The following is a 23,287-nucleotide window of genomic DNA, read 5'->3' as shown; positions in this document are numbered from 1 at the left end:
CAGTTTTTTTCGTAGGATGCGCGTAGGATGATAGTGGGGTTCTGTGCATCAATTTTTCGTGATTATCATGTCCTAAAATGTAGCGCAATTACGCAGTTGCGAATATATCACTAATCGTTAATCATACATCTGTGTTTGTGTGTGTATTTCTATGGGGCCGTGTTCTTTATACACAAGTGTATGTATATATGTATCAACTTGTTTATTGCTACCATGTTTTTTTTTGTTTGCTCAATCTCTCGCTTTCTCAATTCGCTTTAATACTATTCATTCCCTTGTTGCAGTGCTTTATCTTCGACCTGAGCCGTGATAATTTACACTGCATCGCCCCTGCATCCGCTTTTGCTTACCCATTTTCAACAGCACTACGCAATATATATGTCTTTTGTATAATGATCGGACGCACAGTTCTTTAACAGTTCGTCCGTTGCAAGGTCCATATAACAATAGATTTACTCCTTCTGCACGAGCACGGTTACAGTTGTGCAGTAGCAACCGATCAAACTCAACTCATATGACACTACACATCCAGAACGATAAGAAGATAAATTGTAAATGAAACGCCCAAAACGTTAGCGGTAAAATTTAAATACACCTGATACCCTTTTGCTCCTGTATTTTCTTTTTTTGGTTTTAATCTCCGAAAGACTCTCCGGGCATGGCAACCAAAAACCGATAATTATTATTACAAATAAAAACATGTGGTCGTGTTCAAAAGCTCACGCAAATGGAAACGTAATACAAATATTTTAACACTTGCATGACTATTTAGATTGCTCTTCTAGTTCTGTTTTTCTGTTGTTTGAATTTTCATTTTTAGTTGAATAACTAATACCCAACCAGATGCGCGAATAAGTGTAATTACATTTGGCTTCCCGAGCGCGGAACATCATCAATGCGCGCACATCTTAGTCGAAAGTCAGTGCAAAAGGAAGAGGAAATTCGAGGACAATAAATTCGTTTTAACACACCTCGGGGGTCGGGGTTAACAGCAACAAACCACTGCTGCTACTCGCTCTACGCGCTCAGTGACCAATAACAACGATTTTCATTAACGGGTCTCTTTCAACGGGGGACTGGCTGAACAAAATATATATTAGTTTTCGTTTATCTACTTTTATCGGATCCCTATGCTCACACACGCACAATGCGTGAGCGCTACACATTGCTTCTCAATATTATGGTCGGATGCTGGACGACATCCGCTACATATTATATCCTCTGCTAACGAACGGCGCTGAACTGTCGCTGCTAGTTGCGCACACGATTGATGGCGAAGGCTTCAGTTTCTAGGTTTTAGCATTGTATATCTGGGAGTATGAGACAGTTTAAGTTTGTCTACTTGAGTTAAATAGTACAATCGTTATATTCTTTTTGCCATTTGCTCTCTGGCACAGGTGTGTCCGTTTCGCAAACGGGTACTCCCATTCTAAAACCAACCGTACGCCACCTTCGTCAACACTGTTGCAATATCACCCTGTGAGTTTTCTATTATTCTCTTTTTGTTCGCACATTGTCTTGCTACCATTTTATGCATTAATCTTTTCCTTTAGCTAGAAAGGTAAGTTCCATTACTTCTGCTTGTTTGTTTTGATGCAGGTTTTCTATTTATCACGCCAAATTTACTGCTAGCATCTACTTTGCACGCTCTCGCCCACACATACACAACACCTAACAATGGTGAAAGGGAAGCAAAGATTTCAGTTTCAGTCCCGCTTATCATATTAAACATTGCTTCGACAGAAAAGTAGCAACAGTACGATGGATGTATGTATGAAGTTATCTTTTGCTTTTAGCTCTCCATTAACTATTGCCACTTTCTTCTTCATTGCATGATGGCGGGAAAAAGTGAGGATATTGTATCGATTGAAAACCTGTCGCAATTTTCGGGTGGGAAACGGTGGTACCGTTGATAAATGCGCTTCGGAGTTCGTGTGTGTGTGTGTGTGTGTGTGTGTGTGTGTGGTGTGTGTGTGTGTGTGTGTGTGTGTGTGTGTGTGTGTGTGTGTGTGTGTGTGTGTGTGTGTGTGTGTGTGTGTGTGTGTTTTTCTTTTTTCTTTGTTTGGGATAAGACTATGTGCTCACGTGCAGTGTAGTGTGCAATAAACAAGATCGCTAATCGATCTTCCGCATCAACAATAACCGGAAGCTGATGGCGCGTACAACAACAGTGGTGTTGACGGGTCCGTCCGATGCTTAGGACGCTGGCGACGATGTGTTTGTGATCGGTTGGAAGTAGTGTATACCGTTGGTCTGAAATGATAGAAAATGAAGAAAGAATGATTATTATCAGTCCGGAGGGCCACTCCCAGCCAAACATGGTCCAAACTCTTACCGCCATATCGTACTCGGTAATGTAAGCCGGAATTTCCAGCTGATCCTTCGCGATGGCCGAATACAGATGCTCCACGCCCGGGAGCGAGTGCACCTTTGTCTTGATTGCCGGTGCCATGAACGTTGTAAACCACCAGGTCATCATCTTTGTCCAGAAAGTGGGATGCACAATGTAAAAGGCTTTCAAATTCTTCTTGTACCTGTGGAAAATTGGACACGATGGTTAGAAGATTGTTCGAACGCGCAATATGTATACAAGCCGAAAGGCTTGCACAGTTTCAATCGGTTCAAAGATGAGTCATGCAGTACTAGGCCGAACCAACCACTTCCGATAACCGGTTAGGCGTGTGTGTGTGTGTGTGTGTGTGTGTGTGACCTCTAACTTACTTGTAGGGCAGTATGCTGTAGACGTCCTTCAGCCACTGCAGAGATGGGTAGTTGTTCGAGCTCGTCAGCGTGTGGAAATAGGCGATCACGTAGTCGCCCTTAACGATCGGATCAAGCAAATAGATCAGGTACAGCAGGGCCTGTGGACGTTGTAAAAGTTGAGTAAAATATGCTGATAATGGTGTACAATAAAAAAAGCTGCATTAACATCCATGCACTTACCTTCTCAAGGTCGATGTTGTGAGCGGGGAACCATTTGCCACAGAACACGACCACCGGTCTGCCGAGCCTGTCTACGCCGCTCTGATAGAGACATCCGATGCCAGAAACTTCCGACAGGTCTTCCGTTTTAGCGCGTCGCAGCAGTCGTTCGTATCTGTGTGTACGAGTAATATACATTGCAATACAATGAGAGAGAACATATTTTATCATGTATTTGTGTTAACACTCTATAGGAGGCAGGTGCCGCTAAAGAGATGAAGAGCTACGGTGTAACCAAAGTGGAAGTTCCTTCTGTTTCTATATCCATTTTGTTATTTTTTATTCGATTCACATCCACCCTAAGCAGGCTCGTTAAACAAACAGATAAATTGAATTGCGTTGTTAAACAGTTTTATGACCATAACAATCATACTTCACACCTTAGTTAGCTGACTGCTACTGAACAGCACAAGCACCACCCCGTCGAGCAATAAATTAGCAGTGGAAATTTTCTAATTGCAGTATGGTGCGCTCATCACCCACTGCAGTCAAACCGACCAATAATATAATTGTGCAGGCATCTGTCGCCAATCACGGTGCCCGCGGATCGCCATATGGATGCTTACATAAACAATGCCCGCGTCAGGAACAGGCTTGGCGGCTGTCTTTGCTCCAGACTTGGAATTAATCACTGGAAAAAGCTGGTTGACGTAGAAATGTGTTCCCGGTGCATGGCAAGAAACGATGATTATTGCAACGCATATAAATGGTGCATTTCATCAGCCAAAGCGTCTGGTAGTGAGTACATCCACTCTACAGCCACAGCTACACGTAATCTAATCAATTACGTTGACCTATTTTGAAAATGCGCACTGTTGTTCATCATCATCGTCAACTGCTTGCAGGCGAAGTGGTTTTAAGTGGATTGTTAGTTGGATATTGTAAAAACATAAAAAGGAATAGTTTACACACATCCTCCAGCAAGTCAGAATCCAGCACGTGAAATGTTCAAAAACAGCAGCTAGGTCTCCTTTCCCGCGGGGTTGGGTTAGCTCGATGCTGCGCAATTTAATCACCGTATTTGTCAAGCGTAGCGAATTGTATGAAAATTTGCCCCATAAACGGAGTTTCCGCTTTTCGCACCCGCCACCAGTGTTCTACTGTTCCTTGGTTTTCTCCCAAGGCCACCGTCGCGTGGAGCTGCAGGCAGCCAAGAACCATCACCGTCCTCTCAAATTCCATCACAACACAATTTTCGCTCCTACAAAAACCACCTTATATGACTCGTTTTTTTAATGATTGCAGCCGTTGGCATTTGTTAAGCTCCTCACTCACTGTGGAATGCGCGAGAAAGCTTGCACGGTAGCGGGAAGGTATACAGGCATGTTGTTTCGAGAACAAAAAAAGAAGAAATCCACTAGTGATACACCCTCTGTTCACCTGTCCAGGGGGCAGATCATGGCCGCTCGGACGTGAAGTGAAATAATTAGGAGAAACGTGACTGCCGGTATTGTATTGTTGATACGCAAAAGGTGAAGGTCAGGAAGCGCGCGCCAGGAGAGGGGGAGCGTAACTGAACACTAAGAAACGGAGCATATAAGAAAAAGGCACATATCTTTTCTGTTAGTGGTTTATGCACAATCTGCTTATGCAATGAGCACTCTTCGGCACCACATGAAACGATACACTCCACAGGCACCACAGCGTAACTTCTTTGGCACTGATATTTAGTCACGGAAAGAGGCGCAAATGTTCTTTTTTTGGTACGTTTGCACTCCTCGCAAAGCTCGAACGAACGCAACAGTATCCTCCAAAAGGAGTAACTGGCCGTGAAATAGCGATCGATTGCTAAAACATGCCTACTCATCGTATTACCCCATGACCCAAGCGGTGGCCTTTCTGTCCAAACGGTGATGGGGTACCTCCTCGCTTAGGTCATCATTTAACCAAGGCAAAAGCAAGACAAGCATCCGGTCGGGATCGGAGCCTTCTAGTGCTCCCGTGTGTAAACTACTGAAACAACAGCAGCAGTAGTAGCAGTGGTAGTGGTAGTAGTAGTGACCGGATGTGTGGTTTCATGCTAAAAACTCCCAACCCCTTGCCTGCCGCCACCGTTTCCGTTTACAAACCTTGACGCCCCACCAGCAGCTGGAGTTGGTTAAAGGACGAATAAATGTGGAAACTAGTTTTCTCGACCTTTTGCTACTAAACTGTGTGGCGATAGTGTGTTCAGCGTGTGTACGCGGCACCACTAGCAGAACGATATCAGTTTTGGTTGGGGTGAGAATTAGAGGCACATTTCAAAATTGACTACCGCCGCTACACAGAAGAGTTAGCACCAATGGGAAGGAGCGGGGAGGCTTTTGGATTCTTTAAAATTCAAACAAAAGCGGCTCGCAAACTGCTCCAAATCAAAACCCTTTCGCAAGCAGAACTAGGGTTGATTATTTATTTAGGACGCGGTGGTGGATTCTTCGAACTTTTTGCTAATCCGAGAGTTTCGGCCACTTCGGCTGCTTCGTGAGGACGAAATTAAATTATACACAATATAATTTCACCACCCCGTACAACCTTCTGCGAGTATTGCTGATGGGAAATAATTTCAAAAAAGTCTTCAACTAATGTCCCCAACTATCACAGGTACATCATAAGGTTTAATTATTTTTTACAACACTGCAATGCACGACGCTTCCATTTCACTGCGGACGGTTGTGTTTGACGTTGGGCAGTAATCTTTGAATGAGCCCCTCTCAACGGCACCTACCAATAAACGTTAACTTGCTAATAAATGGATAATTGTTCACATGAGTCACCAAGCTTATCGCTTCGGGAACTGGTGACACAGGGTAAACAGCACTAAACAGCATTCATTCTAGAGGAGCGCTAAAGCGTGCAAAACAATAACTGAAATTGTTTGTAGATATAAATGTTACAAACAAACTAAAACAGTAAACCAAAGATCACGTAATCCAGGGCGGAAAGAAGCAAAGAAATACAAACAGAAGAGCAGAACTTTAAATCAATTTTGTAAAGAAACTGACAAAAGCAAACCAAACCAAATCAAAGAAAACGAACTAACGAGAAAATGAAACAAAATGCAAAACGGGTAACACATTCCATACTATCAAAGGCCAAAGCAAGGAACGGGATTTAGCAGCGTGTTGCATTTGCGGGTAACGGGTTTGGTTCGGTAGCAGTAGCAGATCTTTGGTACTAACAGATTCTCCTTTTGCCATTCGCTCTCGTCGAGCGACGAGTGGTAGTGCTTCATCAGCTCGACGTACGTAAAGGAGCCGTCTAGAATACGGGTTCGTTTGCCGACGTGCGTGGCCAGGACGTGGCCAATCATCTCCGGACAATAGTTTTCTGTGGTCGTACTAGAAGAGAGAAGAAATCGTCTCAGTACTGCGGCAATGAGAGGGGGAAGCAGCGTTTATCGGGGTTGCGGGTAGAGAAGCATCGACTTTTAACGGCCAATACACGGGAAGGATATTGGGTGTTGGGGGGATGGCGGGAGAAGCAGCCTTCTTCTTTCTCCCTTCTCTCCAACACAACCAACAGACGCACATGTTCACACGGGTACATGAAAGATTGGGACTGAAATTGTCACAGGAAGTAGAAACGTTAATATGCACAAACAGCACAACAAACTTAACGGCAAAGCAAAAAAAAACAAGATGATGAAAAATGAAAGCGATCGGGAAGGCATTCATCGTGGTTCAATTCAGCGCATTTAACAACGAGACCAATTGATAGAAATGAACGTAAACGGGAGGCATGCAGACGCTAGTCGTCATATCTTTGTTGTGAATTGATCCCATGACGAAATGAAATACGAAATGAAACCAAGTGAAAAGAAAGTTACTGTGTTTGCTTTATACCAAACGACCACTAGAGGCTTAATAATATAGGGAAAATAACTCAAACCTCAAGCTCTACACAACAGATGCAGTCTGGCACCTTGACCTTGACAAGGCTGCTCTCACTGAACAGCATCCCCAAGACATGCAACGCTCTGCCCCCACCGGGTAAGAAGGGCAATTAATTGCAGCAGTCAGGCGTATTTACGCACCACTCGCACTGATGAATTACCCTTGAGGGTGTTGTGCCGCTCCGAAGGGAGCGGGCTGTTTCCAGAGCAATTGCATCGAACTGCACATTTGGGAAGCGGCGGATAGTGCGGCCTGCTAGGTGGTATGTAAGGTGGTATGCCGATGCCGATAACCAATTTCAACCAGTCGTCCTTCGGGCGTGTTTGCACGAGTCCGCTCAATTGAAGGACATTTCACATGCGCCGCCGGGTTCGGAACGATTCGACTGAGACTGTGTCCACCCGGCCGTCCAATGCTGCTGATTTATGTAGCTCACGTACAATGGATGGATGGAGTGTTATACGCTCCCAGCGTCATGCCGCACCGGTACTATATCGCTTTCGCTCATACACTTAGAGCGATTATCGTCGGAAGCAATCGATCGATTAGTGTATTAAGGAGCGGAATAATAAGGAAGACTTACGGCTGTTATATGGACAGTACAATGGATATGTAATTGTGCAGTGGAAGGGTATTACTTATTGATCCACTTTACAATTACTGGCCGTGTTTGGAGAGAAAGGTATTTATCAATAGGGAGTGAGTTTTTCAGTGCAATTTGCGCGATAGCTTGGTTAGCAATGATTAATGTTCTTCAAAGAAAGTGATTTTGTGAAAGTTTTATCAAGAAATTCAAGAAATAATACATTTTAGCATGATAACAAGTTTAATTTAATATCTTCTTAAACCGTTAACTTAGACGGTCAAAATTGAGAAGATTGACGTTGCATGTGTGATTTCGAATTTATCTATCTATAGAGTAGCCCAGATTCAAAAGTAGAGTTTGAGTTAATGTAGACGATTTTAATATACAAAAAAATCCTTATTTTTGTGTAGTTCGTTTGAAAAACTAGCGTTATAGCTGTTTAAACAAACTTATTTCAATATTATTTTGGCCAATGTTTAAATATTTTAAAGAACATTTTTGATTTTTTTTTTCACAAGTAATGAACAAATACAATCTTTGCAACATTTTGGATAACCCACTAGGCTTAAGAAACATTAATCCTGCAATATCTTGCCCCGGTTCTCGGTTCTGTTGCCACACAGGCTTAAAACCGCGAATAAATATGTTCATCAAACCGTAACTGTTTAACATCTCTAGTTTCAATTTTCTTCCCAAAACAACAAAGTTTAGACTTAAGGTTTCCTTTTGTAAGACGGACAAAATGTCCAGCTACAACTGTACGCAGGGGTTGATGGCTAGCTTTCAACGACACCTACCCACCTAAACCTACTATATATCACGTTTCCTGTACACACAATGCTTATGACGGCCAAAGCCTTCAAGTGTAACGAACCAAACAGTTGCTTGCATGCGTTCTCCAACATTCTCCACCAAAGCGGCCCTCTCCTCCGTACGAGCGTATGAGTGATGGAGCATCTAATGACGGTCCGGGCGGGTGGGCTTTGTGGGGCCACGGGTGAGACTAGTCAGATGACAAACATTCACACAAACACACGTGATCAAAATTTGCGCACTAATTTTGGAAGAGCTTTGTTGCAGTGCCATTTATCATCGAAAACCCCCTTCTGGCGGTTAAAATCGAAAAAAAATTGGGCGATTCGAAGTGGTGATTTGAATTGGAGGCTTTTTGTAGCTCTATAAATTGAAAGTACGATGTTAAAACTTTATTAACTTTATTACTTTAAAAGGGTCGTTAGCGATGTGGAATTGCCCGTGCTCACCATACACGATGGGTTGATGTTTCCAACAGGTTAGCAGATGGTCTTGAAGGTCTGTGCAGCCCAAGTCGGGTGGGGTGGTATCCGGTAATAATTTCCATCCGATCATTACCATGTTTAGACTAAAAACGTTACATTTGGTCACACTTTCGCGACTCGTGGCAAAACAGCGCGAGCTAGTCGTTGCTGGGGCACTTTTTGCCAGCGCGATTCGCTGTGTTACCATCAAGGTATTTAGCATCAGCTGCCTAATTAGGAAAGTGGAGGGGCTATGATATACCACAACAGCATTACTCTAACGGCTGCGTTTCGAGTTTGTGCGTTGTATCTGTTTACATTTGAAGCTAACTTAGTTGCTTTGGTGGAGAGCCATAATACTGGTCTCCGCCTCACAGCTATGAACAACACCGTTGTGCAAAACAAAACAAAAATCGGAAAGTTTTTGCTGTTTGAAAAACATTGAACTATACAAATGAATTATATAAAAACACATTTTCTAAACAAAACTTCCATACAATGTTGTCCGTTCGTTCGATAAATTAAATCGATCGATAAATGTTTTTAATCTTCATTCTTTCCTGCAATGCACACACACACACCTGGCAAGAAGTTCATCGTGGGTCGTGTTAAATTGACCATATTGCCCGCTCCCCCGCTGCCTCTAAACCCGTGTGTTCCAATTCTTAAACTCTTCGTATCAACGTGGCGCCGATTATCTGGGATGGATATCAAATAATGTAAAATTTATCCATTTGCCCATTTTTGTGTCCTTTTCACGCCAGCGTATACCACATAAGGTTTGATATTGATGTCTACACACGATACTGACAACGCTCTATAGAGCTTCAACCTTTTTTAAAGGAAGGGAACATAAACGCATTCTTTTTTGATTTTGTTTTATTTGTTCGACATATTCGTTTTCCAAATGTGTGTGCAATCTCTACGGAACGAACGGGCAGTTCCCACAGTAGATCGAAAAAGGCGGCCGTTGGTATGTGCAAAACGCAATGTATTATTAATATGAGCTCCTCCCGTGGTGGTGACACAACCCTTTGCAGATGATATTTAATATCGTAATGGATGTTTGTGTTCATGTTGCTCGCACAGACGGCACACCGCATCGTACACCACCACTGCACGACCCGGTCGGGCGCGGGATTCGTCCTTTCATAAAATGCCAAACATAATTCATGCATATATCGGTAAATAATGATACGTGCACACTTCCGCCCGGGTTTGGTGGGTAGGATGAGGACGACAAATATTGGGTATTTGCTGCATGATGACGAACCAAAGCCAGACTCACTGGCTAGGACCGCGTGCCATAAAAGTGAGGTATACTTCGTATACTTCTTCCTTTCGATCATTCTTTTTACTAAAATTGTTTCTTCTTCTTCTTCTTTTTTCTATTGATGGTGCTGTTTGATGTAAGACGTATACAGATTCATCTTACCACGTAGCAGTGGCGTTAAGTCGGCGGTTCAGATAAAATTTAAACCCACAATCTGTAAGGTTTTTGAGCAAACACTTAGTCACGGTGGTATCGATCGATGCCCCGATGCTCGCCGCTTCGTTCGCTTCGTGAATTAGTTTCTTGTGCTCCAATTCTCATATCACACACAATTGCATTAAGCTGTGTCATTCGTCGTATTAACATCGGAACGTCTGAAAGTGTTCGAAAACGACGCTTCCCGGGGATCGATCGATCGCCTTCGCGCGGACTGTGAATCTTGCTATTTGGTCCACAACAACACCATCCCTTCCCCCAACCTAACTTGGCTAGCAGCCAGGCCGCTGCACCACAACCACCACGAAGCCGGAGGATCAGAGGCGAGGCCGTCGATTCATTTCCAATCCTCCAGAGAGAGAGAGCTGGAGTGGCACTTCTGATGCATGGGCTATTTTTGGACGCCAGAAAATTGCGTCTGTTCGCCGTTTCACTTACGGCCGGGTTGGCTCGCTCCTGGCCACGCCGTCCCCGCGCGCCAGGCCACGCGAAAAGACACGGGCGTACCTTCTACGGTGCGGTGTTACGATTCTCACCTTTCCTCTGGCGTTTCGATGTGTATCTGGTCCACCTGGATTTCGGGCGGTATGCTGATGGTCGCATCGCTCAGATCGATCGATTCCATTGTCACCATTTGAGTCATGTTTTACAAGACGGCGGGAGGTGAAGGCTTGTCGTGCGACGATGATGATGAGAAGGGTAAATATGATGGGTGGTTTTTTTCTTATTATGGCACTCGCACAAAACACTTTTTACGAACTGCTTTTTCCCCAATTTGCTGCTGATGCCTCAACGATAGGAGAGCTCTGGCGGAGGGTATAAAAAATAGACAACACACTTGTTTATCGTTACACTCTGGCTTATATAGCAATGCCGAGAACCACTTTGCTCGGAATAATAGGGTTTATTTCGACCGGCAACACCGGAAAAAGGATGTTTCTCAAGGTTCCGGCCGGTCGTACACTGATCAATAAATGATGGAGCAGCAAAATGGAGCTACTGCTGCCTTTTTGGCCAGCAAGGATTTACGATATATACACTTGGGTATCACACCATACACCGCGGGCGTAAGATAGATTGGTTTGCAATGGATGCGCCCACCGCGTGTTGGTGGTGCTGGGGAATTGTTTCACTTTCGATTTTCCAATACACACACTCAGCGAAACGAAACACCGCTAGACAGATCACACCGTCGTTGCCGCTTGGCGTGTGGAAAAACAGCGAATGTGAGCACAGAGTTTGTTGGCACTGTCTGCCCTGTCTGCCGCTGGCTCTGGTGGCGGTTCGTGCTCCGAATCGGGTCGTTCAAATGCCGGAAAAGCGTTCCGATTTGATGGGGAAACGGGGGGAAGGAGGGATGAATCATGGACGATAGGGAAAATGAGAGTTCCGTGCTGTACTCTCTCTCTCTCTCTCTCTCTCTCTCTCTCTCTCTCTCTCTCTCTCTCTCTCTCTCTCTCTCTCTCTCTCTCTCTCTGCTTGGTAGCAGTTGCTGCTCACGCCAACATGCAGAGCAACTGGGAGCGAAATGAGCAAGGAAAGGTGTTTTAGTGGAACAGCGCGCGCTCACTGGTGTTTTCGCTCGCGTCTCGTAGCGAAACGGAAAAATATCACCGTTTAAAAATAGAATTTTCCTCCCGATCAGCGGGAAAACTTGGGCACGTTCCCGGTGCGGTATGGGAAGGTAGGGGGAAAGGGGAAAAGGACGACGACGACCACCACCAACGAAAGCGTAGGCAAGGACTGGTAGCGCACAAGGACGACGATAAGGATTGGTGAAAATCGATGAAATTTTACACACACGCAACAACACTTTGCAGGTTCACTGTCTCTCTTGAGTATCTTTCCTAAAAGTGTACGCTGTTTTCAATTGCTATCATAAAACAAGGCACCGAACAATGTAACCAAGAGACCCACCACCAACAGTTGGTTTGCCAAAACGAATTTGATCCGTGAAAAAGCACACAAATCACACGATACAGCAGCAATTGCACAATGATGTGTAGCGCGCGCGTGCGATGCAACCGAAAATGCAACCGGCCAGAAGAAGAATAAGAAGAAACCGAGAAACCACGAACGAACGAACAAACGCCAAATGACTTCAAACGCAACTAAAGGCCACCGCCACTGCTCGTGTGCGCAAACCCGGGGAAAACAACTTCTTCGACTGTTGAAAAGTCGAGTGCCGTTCGTTAACTGACGGCGCCACCGTTCACCCCATGGCCAGAGTGTGGGGCCCGCGTAGTGATCGGTTGTTACACCGCACGGCCAATGTTGAGGGCGCTCGCTCTTTCGCTCTCTCCCTCTCTCTCTCTCTCTCTCTCGCTACCTCTAGAGGGAGAAAAACATCACCGACATCGTCCTTCTCCGATGTAACCTTCCCTCCCCACTCCATTGCGTCGCACCAAGCACGGTCAAACCAAACAGATGATTTCGTGTTTTATTGTGGTTGTGTGCGTTCACTCTCACTCTCTTGCTCTTTTCGAGCCGGAGGAGCAACCGTTGCGGAAGGAAGAACAGAGCGGGCAACAGAGCGGAAACACATGTAAAGCGTCACAAGATGTGAGCATCGTCGAGAGTAGCAAGTAGTAGTGGATGCGTCTTGGATGTGAGAGACTGCATTGCCAAGTACAGCTCACACTATTGCTCACTTCTCATCGGAACGCACTCATCCGTGAGCGATAAAGTGTGTACTATTGTTTCTCATCGTACCACCTCCCTGCTCACCACCAAGATGGTGCCATTAGGCGGGCTTTTCACTACTCCAAAGTTGCATGGATACCTTCGAAACCACGACACCACCAAGATCTTTTTGCAGTAGGATATCGTTTTGTTTGGTATACTTATCACTTAAGATTTAGTATATGGTAGGGAAAGATAAATAAAACAAAATTAACGATGCTTTGTTTGCATAGCATTAACAAATAAAATGTGGAAGCGATCGCAAAGTATGTGCAAAACTGTGAAGCCAATTGGTAAAGCTCGTATGCATATTTATGACAAATATTTCGTTAGAATTGGTTGTAAACAATCGTACAGAGCGGAATTAAAGTTCAGGCTCAAACAGATCGCACAGTAACGCAGACATGAAAACAATCAAATAGATTAAAATACAGAAAGAGAAAAGCATAAATGTGTAAAGCGAAAGATATAAAAAAGATGAAAACATGACATTAGCAGAAGAAAATATTTAGCGACGCAATATGCAAAGAAAAGAAGAACTGTCCAAGCAGTGAGATTGCTTTAATCTGATACTGGCAGTAAGCACGGTTTCTTCCATCAGAGATGTCCCTCTCTTTCGCTTGATGTAGAAACGAGTATTGAAAGGTATATGAAACAAAACGAACGGGAAAAATGAATGAAAATGTTTAGCTGCATTCATGTAGAAGATTTTTTTCTGTAGGGGTGCCTTTGAATTTCTTACACTAGACTTTTTACTCAAGAAAAAGAAAATAACAACTCCATACGACTAGCGCTACTACTGGTGGCCAAATATAAAGCTAACTGACGCACTCATAACAGGAGCATGTAACAGCGGCACAAGAATATAACTAACTATTCTGCTCTAAGTAAGTGAAAGAAGAAGAACAAGAAGAAGTACTGCACGTTAATGTGGGAACTGAGTGGGGGGAGGGGGGGGGTGGTGGTGGAGGAAATGTTTAATTGTTTGTTTTGTTTTGTTTTGTTTTTTTGCAAATACTCACTCGCAATCCACCAACAAAGGTGAACTAAACATTGCAGATTTTTGAGGATGAAGAAAGTTTGGGAAAAGAAATGAAAATAGATTGAGAGAATTAGTGTGGCCGAAATTATGCATCCGCCTGCGTGTTGTCGAACGATTGACAACATAAAATGATTAATGAATTTGAAAATCTCTAAATACTTTTCAGAAACCGAAACATACATAAACGGATTCTATGACTAAACAAATCAGGAAAAGAAGTATTTTTCATCTAATTATACGATCGATACATAACTAGCAATCTACGTCGAATTTAGGGGGAGGCACACCTCTCATTTAACATACCGAGTGGATTGGGTGACTATCATTCTCTACCGCATTACCACCATTCAACGCGACACGGGTGTTATCAGTGTTTTCATCAACCAAATCTTTTGCAAACAAGAGCTGCTTCAAATTTACAACTTAAAAAATCACAACAGCAGCAGCAAAAACACACGAAACCTAAATAAGTCTACTGTTGTGTTGCCGAATGACGCAGGCTTTATGGTTATGAGGTATAATCGGAATACTGCTGCAGAATATGATAACTGTCATATTGCAGATGGATACGCGAGATGATATCGCGATTAAATATATGCGATGTCGCCAACAGCCACGAGATGCCGCGTATCTCTACTTTTGACATCTTAGCTTAGTTCCTTTATTACAATTTATCTTTTTATCTTGTTTTATTTTTTTAATGAATGCAATGAGTGACTGGTTGTTGTGTTACTTTCTTATCTCTCAAATCTCTATCTCTCTTGAGATAAATACATGAAGTATTTAGAAATAAGTCGCATGGTGCTCTCTTCCAACCATCAAAACTTGATATGCTATTGAGAAAAAAAAGTTTGGACATTACGTCGTGACAAATGGACTAAACCTTTCTATGCAGTGCAACAGGGAGTGCTATTGTGTGGAATAGCACCTGAAGATCCCCATGAAGAGCCTGTTGAAGATGGGCCCTCAATGCCATAAATAGTAATCGTTACTAGCAACCAAACATATCCTTGAAGTAACAAACCACTGACGTGAGTAACAATAATTAACGGCAACAAGCGAATGTTGTCGAATGGTGACGTAAAGGAAGCGGATTCATCGATTTCACAGCACATCATGGGTCCATTTCTTACGCGAGGGTATTGTTTATTTGAACGTAACACAACAACAACAAAAACTAACACGTAATGATGTTCGCGCCAGGATGGTACAATTGAAGCTATGGATGTGTAGCCTAAAAATATCGAAACATTATTCTATCCGCTAGCCTTCAAAAAGGACTCTTCCAAAAATAGACACACCACCCATCGTCTGGGAACATTGCTATATCAAACGTAGCATTGTGATGTACGGCGGAAGCATGATTCGTAGATTCGTGTGTTATTGTAGTTCGGTTAAAATGACTGACGCCATTTGGCTTGATGAAAACTTATTCACACGTCAGAAAGTAAGCTATAGTTACTTGCCACACGAGGGACTAGCGTCAAAGGGTCAGCACGCAATCGAATAAGAACTCAGCTTTGTTCACGATATAAAGCAACTAAACAAAAATAATAACAAAGCATACTAAACATGTGGTGTCGGTAAGCGAACTTTCACGTCCAATGACATGTGCATCTTTGCTATGCTCTGCTACAGAGACAATGAAATTCAATTACCGAACCTCCCATGCACTTACATCCATACACGATAGGGCACATCGCGGGAAGACGCCAGCGCGATCAATGAAAATCGATTGAACCATTTCTTTGTTGGTCATGAAACCGGGTCGTCGTCTACCCAACGTCTCTTCGGGCCACAAATCAAAACACTACCAGAGGGCACGCTTCGGACAGTATTGTGTTGGCAAGAATGTGCGGGTATGTAAGTGTGTGCGAGGAGATTTTTCAATAATGAAAAGCACTAACAGCGAGGCATTCCTATTCGATTCTATGGGACAAACACGCACCTCTCCTGTCTGTTCCTAACACTCCCGCGTACGCTGGGCTATAAGGCAATCAGTGAAGCGCATCGCGGTAGCGGAAGATGACCTTGCCGATCGAATATCCCTCCCTTTTAAATGTCGTTTAACTTACAAGCAAGTTATGCAATCGCAAAACACGCGAGCTCATTAAAATGATATCCTGAAAGCTCATCGAAGGATACTGAGAAAAGCACGTAAATGAAAGCTTTGAGCAACGGGTGATAGACAGTCGGCGGTACACCTCATTTGAAAGCTTACGCGCATTAGAGCTTCAACGGCGGATAGAAGCTTAATAGAGATATGCTAGATTCACGATGAAAGCTTTCGCTTATCAGGTAAGCTTTGGGCAATTATACTTATCAGTTCATTTCAAATTGCGGTGAGTGCTAAGCGGCTGATAACTACGGTATCAGCAAGCAGGCTCTAAACTCTTTGTTTTTGTATATTTACTTGTTTCAACCATACTGAATCTATGTCAGGAAAGCTAGTATATACTTCGCAGTAGAAGAGTATATAGTAAACGAATGTGGCGGCAAACGATTAATTCTACTAAGCAATAGAAAACTGCTGAATATGGCAAATCATCGAACGATGGAAGCAACGAATCAATGCTACAGAAGAAGCTCACGTACCTTTCCTGGTGTTCGATTCCTTCCAAGCCATCGTCAAGCACACTCTCGTAAACCATGCGTGGCCGATCGCCCAGAAGACGTTGTCGATCTAAATCACCCTGTTGACGGAAAAGATAGAATATTAGTAGTGGGTGGTAATGTGAACAGATTACAATTTTTTTATATCATCATAGCTTAATATCATAAACAGTCGTTCATTTGATTTCCATGATTTCCAACCCTCTCAATTCTGTTATCCACTGTTTGTCAATCATGATTTTTACCTTTTAAGCAGCATCCTCTGTATATTTGAAAGGTAGTTTCCACAAAAAGCTAATTTAAATACGTCTAATGTAATTACTCTGATCAAACAAGCGTATATACAAGCCGGTCTGATGGCAGTCGTAAACTCGTCAACATGCCCGCCATGGGTTCAAGCCCCGAATGGACCGTGCCCCTTACGCGTACAATTGACTATCCTGCTATGGTAATAAATAAGCCACTGAAAGCCAATCCCATTGTAGTACAGGGAGGCCTTAGCCGTCAACGGTTGTTGTACCAAAAAAATAATGTAGCTACTACTCTTAGATAAAGTGCAATTATTTTGCTTCAATGGGCATCATTCATGTTTTTAATTTGAATCTATTTGATCGTAGGCATCATTCATATACCTCAAATACATGCCAAATTCCAGTGGACAACATTAAACATGAATATTTCACTGTAGAAAACTTATAGAGAATAACGTGACCTCTAAACTGCATAATAATTATCATAAAGACAGCAAATATTATGTGGAAGTGCTTAGCGTTCATGCACCTGCATATTTGTGAATAACTACAGCGCGGATTGAATCGCGACCCTTGCAAGTAGCACACTACACATTGTACGTCACTTGTTTGAGAATGAAATGCAAACGATAACACTCATGAAAGGATTCACAAGGTAAATATTGCAATGTGAAAGGTAAATCAAATTCTTATCGGTTAAGCGTACACAAATATCGTGCCATATGTTGCAAAAGATAGGACATTTTTCATCCGTAAATCCTGTGCACCATCATTACATGCATAACTAGAAGGTTTAACCGTAGCTACAAATGCTATAACAAATTGTGTTCCACTATTTTTACATCAAAGATGGGCTACATTCCTAACATCTTCCGTTTCATATCTTACCTGCATCTGGGTGAAGGAATGAGCTGCTCCGGACAGTTGAGCTGCCAGGCTTAGGTTAATATTGCTATACTCGACGTCAGATCCCATTTCCAGATCATGTGGGCTGGTGTCGGAATCGTCATCAGCTGTAATTTAACAAAGAGCATTAGAATTGGTTCAAGAAATAAACATTTCAACAGTGGAAACATTACAGGAAAATTCAAACGAATCGTTTATCATTTTGCCGCTTGAAATGTGGTTTTAATTTGCTTTGTATTTTCCCCAGTTTCGGTGCAATGGCAGTGTTAGGGTATTTATTATGAACAATAACAGTTGTAACTTGATAAGAGAGCACCACCACGATTGCCCTCCACCATCGGAGAACGGCTCTAAACCGAACACTTTGTAAACGGACTAAGCAGCACTGGGAGATACGATAACAACATCAACAACAACTACGCACGGCCTCGATGCTACCAACAGCGCTGAAAACAACACAGGAAAAGCTTCCTTGCACGTACCACCTGCTTGGCAGTTAGCCACAAATGACTGATATTCGCACCAGATCGAGGGAGAATGAGCCGAGCAATATTCGTGCATCTCACCAACGAATTGATATCAGACGGCAGAAGACGCCCGATCGCAACTACGCAGAGAGCAAAGATCGCTCAGCATCCCTTTTTCGGTTCTCTTTCTCGTGCTCTTGGCAACGATCAGTGAGATCAAGTGAGTAAATCCAGTGAGTAGTCAGTGTGCACCTGAGACAAGCGGGACAGAAATTGCTTACAGTAAGCAAGCACTTAAATACAAAATAAAAATTCATTATACACAATGTATAATGTTCACTAAGCGAATTTCATATCTACCATTCAGAAATTCAATTTCAGTGGCTTTAATGAATTACAGGCTGAAGGTAACTCACAGCGAGGGAGTTTAACGTGTAATGCAAAATGCCTAAACACAGGCGCGTATAACTGTTATACACTTTTTCGAATGCGTATCGTTCATCGTAACAACAGTGTCCAGACAACCAAACGAAGCCAATCAGACCAGATTGTCAGTAAAAATTAACATAATTATACACACACGCTCCATACTGGAGTATCTTAAGTTAATTTTGTAAAAAAATCGAAAAAACCTCTGCATATGATAATCCATTCGTTTAAAAGTAATAAGTAGAAAGTACTGCAACATTAACGCTATTCTTTACTTGGTCTATTTCTTGTCAGGTACATTACGTTGATACGCTGCAATGTTGTCAACGGGCTTTATCTTAAAAAATTGCTATCGTCAATTCTTGTTATATAGTCAAATATGTAAAGGTACACTTTCAGAATTGTGGCTTATAAACCTGTCTGTGGCAGATGGGAGGAATACTCATATAACCCGGCTGTTAGTGTCACAAGCAGACGCTCACGTTTGTTTGAGTGTTTTCAACAAACAATTCGCTGCATGATTTTGTATAGTGATTTTATAGACGAAATGTTGATGCATTGTACACTAACAGCTATGATGCACAATGTTAAACAAATTATACTAAACGTTACATTCTATTTTAAATATTTAAAATGCTATTTCAATCGTGCCAAACGGAACTCTTAGAAATATTAATTATATTTTTTCAATGAGACAAAAACATCTTTTAAAAGTGAAAACACAACCAACATATAATTTACGCGACATTTCTTTAACAGAGCTACATGTACCATGTTACAGTACACTAATGGTTAACCCTTACCACGAGCAACACTACAATGTACTGCATCGATCGCAACGTGAATTAAACCATCATGCGTCAACCCCAACGCTCTCAGGCTTCGCTCCGATATCTATGGAGTATTGTGCCACATGAGGTTGTCTTTTTTTTCACCGATACACAGTTGATGACCGAAAACTGATAAGAAAGACTTCTAGCTAATGATGGTAATAACGGAGCAGTTTATGTATGTTCTTTCTGTTTCAAATGGAAATCAAATCATAGCACATATATAACGGGTCTGTTTCATTGAACATCCGCTCACAATAGTCAACAAAACACCAAGCACCATTGGCAATATTCGCCATCTGGCCATCAGTGGCGCAATACTCAAGCTAATCATCTTCACTGTTTACCTTTTCGTTAATGCAATATTTGAAGTCCTTCAGACCATAGCCACGTAGTTTCTTTTTACACACTTGAACCAATGAAAGAATGGATTCTTCACAAAACAGCGAAAGAATAAAACTCCCTTTAGAAAAACGGTCATGTACGACGATGGCTACATTAACCATTACTGAATGTCCCTCAAGCTTCATGCAGCGCTTCTACCAGGGGGAAATGCACTTTCGCCGTGTGCTGAACAAACGATTCGATTAAGGAATTACCAGCAACTACACAAAATTCCCACACTGTCTGTACGTACGTACCTTCTATCATGACGGAATGCTGTGGGTTATGAATGATGCGAATCTGACGATCAGCTAGCTGCGGTTCACCATACAGTCCTCCGATGTCCTTCGGGAGCTGCCACAAAGCACTTCGTTCTTCGAGCGCGTCGCGCGGAAAGTACAACGGTGCTAGTACCTCGTAGATACTGCGCGCATTAGATTCAAGGCAAACTATCACAATCTCGGCACGGTATTGCTCCAGAAAACGACGTACAGTCCCTGAAGGAAGGTTTGAATTTAGAATAACTTGGTGCACCAACCATTCGCCGGCCTTTTATACTCACTCAATGCTATGTGTGCAGCAGTATCTGGTGGGAAGTTGCGCTGCACCGAGCTAATATCACATAGGGCTACGGTTCTTAATCCTAGTTCCCTTGCTTTGTACAACACGTTGCTGGAGGGAGAGAAATGAAACAACAAAAATACACGCTCAGATTGGAAATTCAAGTCATCCGAAAGGGCGTCGGTTTTAGGTTTAGTGTTTGATCTCGCTTTCATTGCGGCGTTTTCTTACCGATAACAAGCGTGCAGCGTTGCTTCCGAAGCAGTCCTGTACTTCTCGCTGTAGATGGGACCGACGGTGTGAATAATGTACTTTGACGGTAAGAAGAATCCTGGTGTAACACGAACTTCGCCAGTCTTACATCCTGGGTAAGTGAGGTTGGAAAGCAAGGAAAAAAAGTAGATAAATAAGGAAATGTTAGCCCCCAACGCGGAAGTTATTAACAAGTGTATACACTTTCGATAAAGCCCTGCCGAAATACGATACCCGTTGAAGCCATACTTACTTCTCACGTCGTGAACGATCGCGGAGGTTAGTGCTGCACCGGCACGGCCAAAGATTTTCTTCGACACACGATTCTTTTCGGTCAACGTTTCGTCGGTGCTGTTGGTGATGGCATCGACTTTGAGCTGCGAGATGTCTCCCTCCCTGAAAATAGTTTAAAGATATAAATGAATCACAAAGCACTACAATAATGCTTACATGCTTTACGAGCTCTACTGTAGTTTACGAAGAAACAAAAATAAAACAACAATAATTCCTAAATACTGCTTGATTTGCCCAAATACTGCTTGAGTAACTCCTGTTGCTCTTGCACTAGTACGCACGAAGCGCTTTGGGGTGCGGGCATGGTAAGCACAGTGGTACCAAATGGAAAATGTTACGCGAGGCGGTGTACGTAGCTCATCAAAAGCTTACGAGCACTCAATGGCCTTAACGCGTCCGTATCCTGCCTAACCCGCACCCGGGACCCACACACTACCGGCTCCCGCTCCACTCACAGACGGCGTAGTAGCAGCAGCAAAAGTGGGAAAAATCAATACCTGCCAATCTTCTGTTTGAATATGCGGCCTGTTCCATTTCCACCAAACCGGAAATGGGATGAGCGGAAAAAATGAATAACAAGCCACTAAACCGTCTCTCTCGCTGTCTTTTGTTTAGGTGCCCAGGGTAGCATGTTAGGTGTGCATGCTTTTATTCTAATCTTAATGAAGGTTATTTTTATTTCAAGGATAGGACAGGATACTTCAGGCTTGGATTGTTTTGGAGAGACCTTGTGTAGCATCGAAAAAATCGGAAACGATGTACACGGTTTTCCAGGGGTTCTCATAGTTTTGGGACACTTTCTTGCTCCTTTCCTATGGGAAGTGAACTTCATATGATGGAAATTGGACTCTATGGCACCCTCTTTGGAAATTCCTATTGGATTCCTCTTTACATTAAGCACATTTCATAAAGAAAGCACCAATAAAGTGTCTCAGAGCTGTTATAATTCCTGAAAAACCCTGCATGTACATGGAGAACGGTAACAACCATGCAATCACATAGACACGGTAGAAGATGATGAAGACAACGGGGTTGACCACGACAGTTCGCTGTAGTGCATACAAGTTGCACTAGAAAATGCACCCACCGATAACCCTCTCACCGTGCCGTCTTCTCCCCCTTCCAAGTAACATTCGACTCACAACCAGGTTTAGCAAGACAACTCACCAAATTACGAAACGATTGTTGATCTGGGCATCGCACGGAAACGGAGTAACTGGGTGCTTTGGGCCGGCTTCAACGTTTGGAGCAAATTGGCTATAATCGGTCGGACGCGGACGGGGCTGGCCGCGATCGTCTTCTGACTGTTCGCCCCAACGCTTCAGACTGCCTAGATTGACAAAGTGCTGCTGCTGCTGCTGTTGCTGCTGCTGCTGGCGAGTTGAATGGTTCGGCAGTCCTCGCGATTCTTGCGGCTACGGAAGCATTCCAGTTGGAAGGAGTATATGGAAATACAAAAAAAAGTAAAGAATGGCGGGGGAAAATAGGGTAAGCATTATTAGGAAGCCCTTGAAACGTTCTACGCGTTGTCTCTGCCGGTTAAGCACCACCAGTGCGACGTCCCATATCAGGTCACGTGGACCTAATGTAAGGACGTAGAGTTCAACTTTGTACTTTCTTTCCCGTCACCCACTTCTTTCTTTCATTCTCGCTCTCCTCCCTCTCATACACCATGCAACGAAAGAGTAGTGAATGCAAGTGAACTGAAACATGTACTTTGTGTTGTTTTGTTTTTGTTGTAGATGTAATCGTATAATAATTACTTGCGTTAGATGTTTCGCGATTCCTCCTAGTGGTGTTTCAATGCTTTCATTGTAGATGTTGGGCACTAGTCTCATCGCTCTGCGGCGGGGACGTCCCACCACGGGGTCGTCAATTTGTATCGGCCCGCACGAAATGAGTGATGGTGGAGGGGGTGTGTAACGCGCGATGGTGACGCGATGAGGCGCGGCGGTCAAAGGGTTGAGAATGGAAATGTATCGCAGATGAAGAGCAAAGAGAAAACGACACACAAAGACACAGAAATAATGTAGCGAACTGGGTTTAATTGTGGTTTTGTTGCTGTGGTAATGTTTGTAATCTACTGTGACGAGATGTGATGCTAAAGAAGGTGATCGATATTTATGTGGGTGGTGTGGTGCCGCCAATTTGCCATCTAATTGCACGTGTTCGTTACATGCCTGCTCAAAGTACGTTGGAGCATTACGGCAAAAGCTGTTCAATAGTAAGAAGTACAATAGTATATGATTTCAAAACAAAACATCGACACTACACTGTGCCCTAAAGCCGTCATAAAGCTACGTTAGTGGCTGGAATCTTGTCTGGGAATTAGTTTTTTTTTTTTTTTTTGCACAACAGGCCCCAAGTAAA

At 43.2% G+C, this 23,287-nt stretch overlaps 1 protein-coding gene across 7 annotated transcripts in view; it reads right to left on the bottom strand.

Annotated features, from left to right (window-relative positions):
• Positions 1–2,045: 2,045 nt before the first annotated feature.
• The window catches only part of LOC121593484 (protein GDAP2 homolog), a 39,521-nt gene continuing 18,279 nt past the window's right edge, over positions 2,046–23,287 (bottom strand). For 4 of the 7 annotated variants that reach the window (XM_041915835.1, XM_041915837.1, XM_041915834.1 and 1 more), the window contains exons 2-15: positions 22,681–22,759; positions 22,085–22,332; positions 20,877–21,019; positions 20,603–20,735; positions 20,373–20,482; positions 20,068–20,307; positions 17,683–17,807; positions 16,526–16,623; positions 13,911–13,934; positions 6,141–6,299; positions 2,944–3,097; positions 2,722–2,861; positions 2,336–2,534; positions 2,046–2,253 (exon numbers count right to left, since the gene is read on the bottom strand). In XM_041915835.1, the coding sequence (XP_041771769.1) occupies positions 2,197–2,253; positions 2,336–2,534; positions 2,722–2,861; positions 2,944–3,097; positions 6,141–6,299; positions 13,911–13,934; positions 16,526–16,623; positions 17,683–17,807; positions 20,068–20,307; positions 20,373–20,482; positions 20,603–20,735; positions 20,877–21,019; positions 22,085–22,332; positions 22,681–22,755 (1,905 nt within the window). In that variant the 5' untranslated portion in view covers positions 22,756–22,759 and the 3' untranslated portion in view covers positions 2,046–2,196. Of the gene's footprint in view, positions 2,254–2,335; positions 2,535–2,721; positions 2,862–2,943; positions 3,098–6,140; positions 6,300–13,910; positions 13,935–16,525; positions 16,624–17,682; positions 17,808–17,873; positions 18,223–20,067; positions 20,308–20,372; positions 20,483–20,602; positions 20,736–20,876; positions 21,020–22,084; positions 22,333–22,680; positions 22,760–23,287 lie in introns of those variants that run through there. The other 3 variants (XM_041915838.1, XM_041915839.1, XM_041915840.1) reach the window with 3 other exon arrangements.

The sequence above is a fragment of the Anopheles merus genome, chromosome 2L, assembly GCF_017562075.2.
Source record: "Anopheles merus strain MAF chromosome 2L, AmerM5.1, whole genome shotgun sequence".
Taxonomy (NCBI): Eukaryota; Metazoa; Arthropoda; class Insecta; order Diptera; family Culicidae; genus Anopheles; species Anopheles merus.
This window is presented reverse-complemented; position numbering and strand designations above follow the sequence as displayed.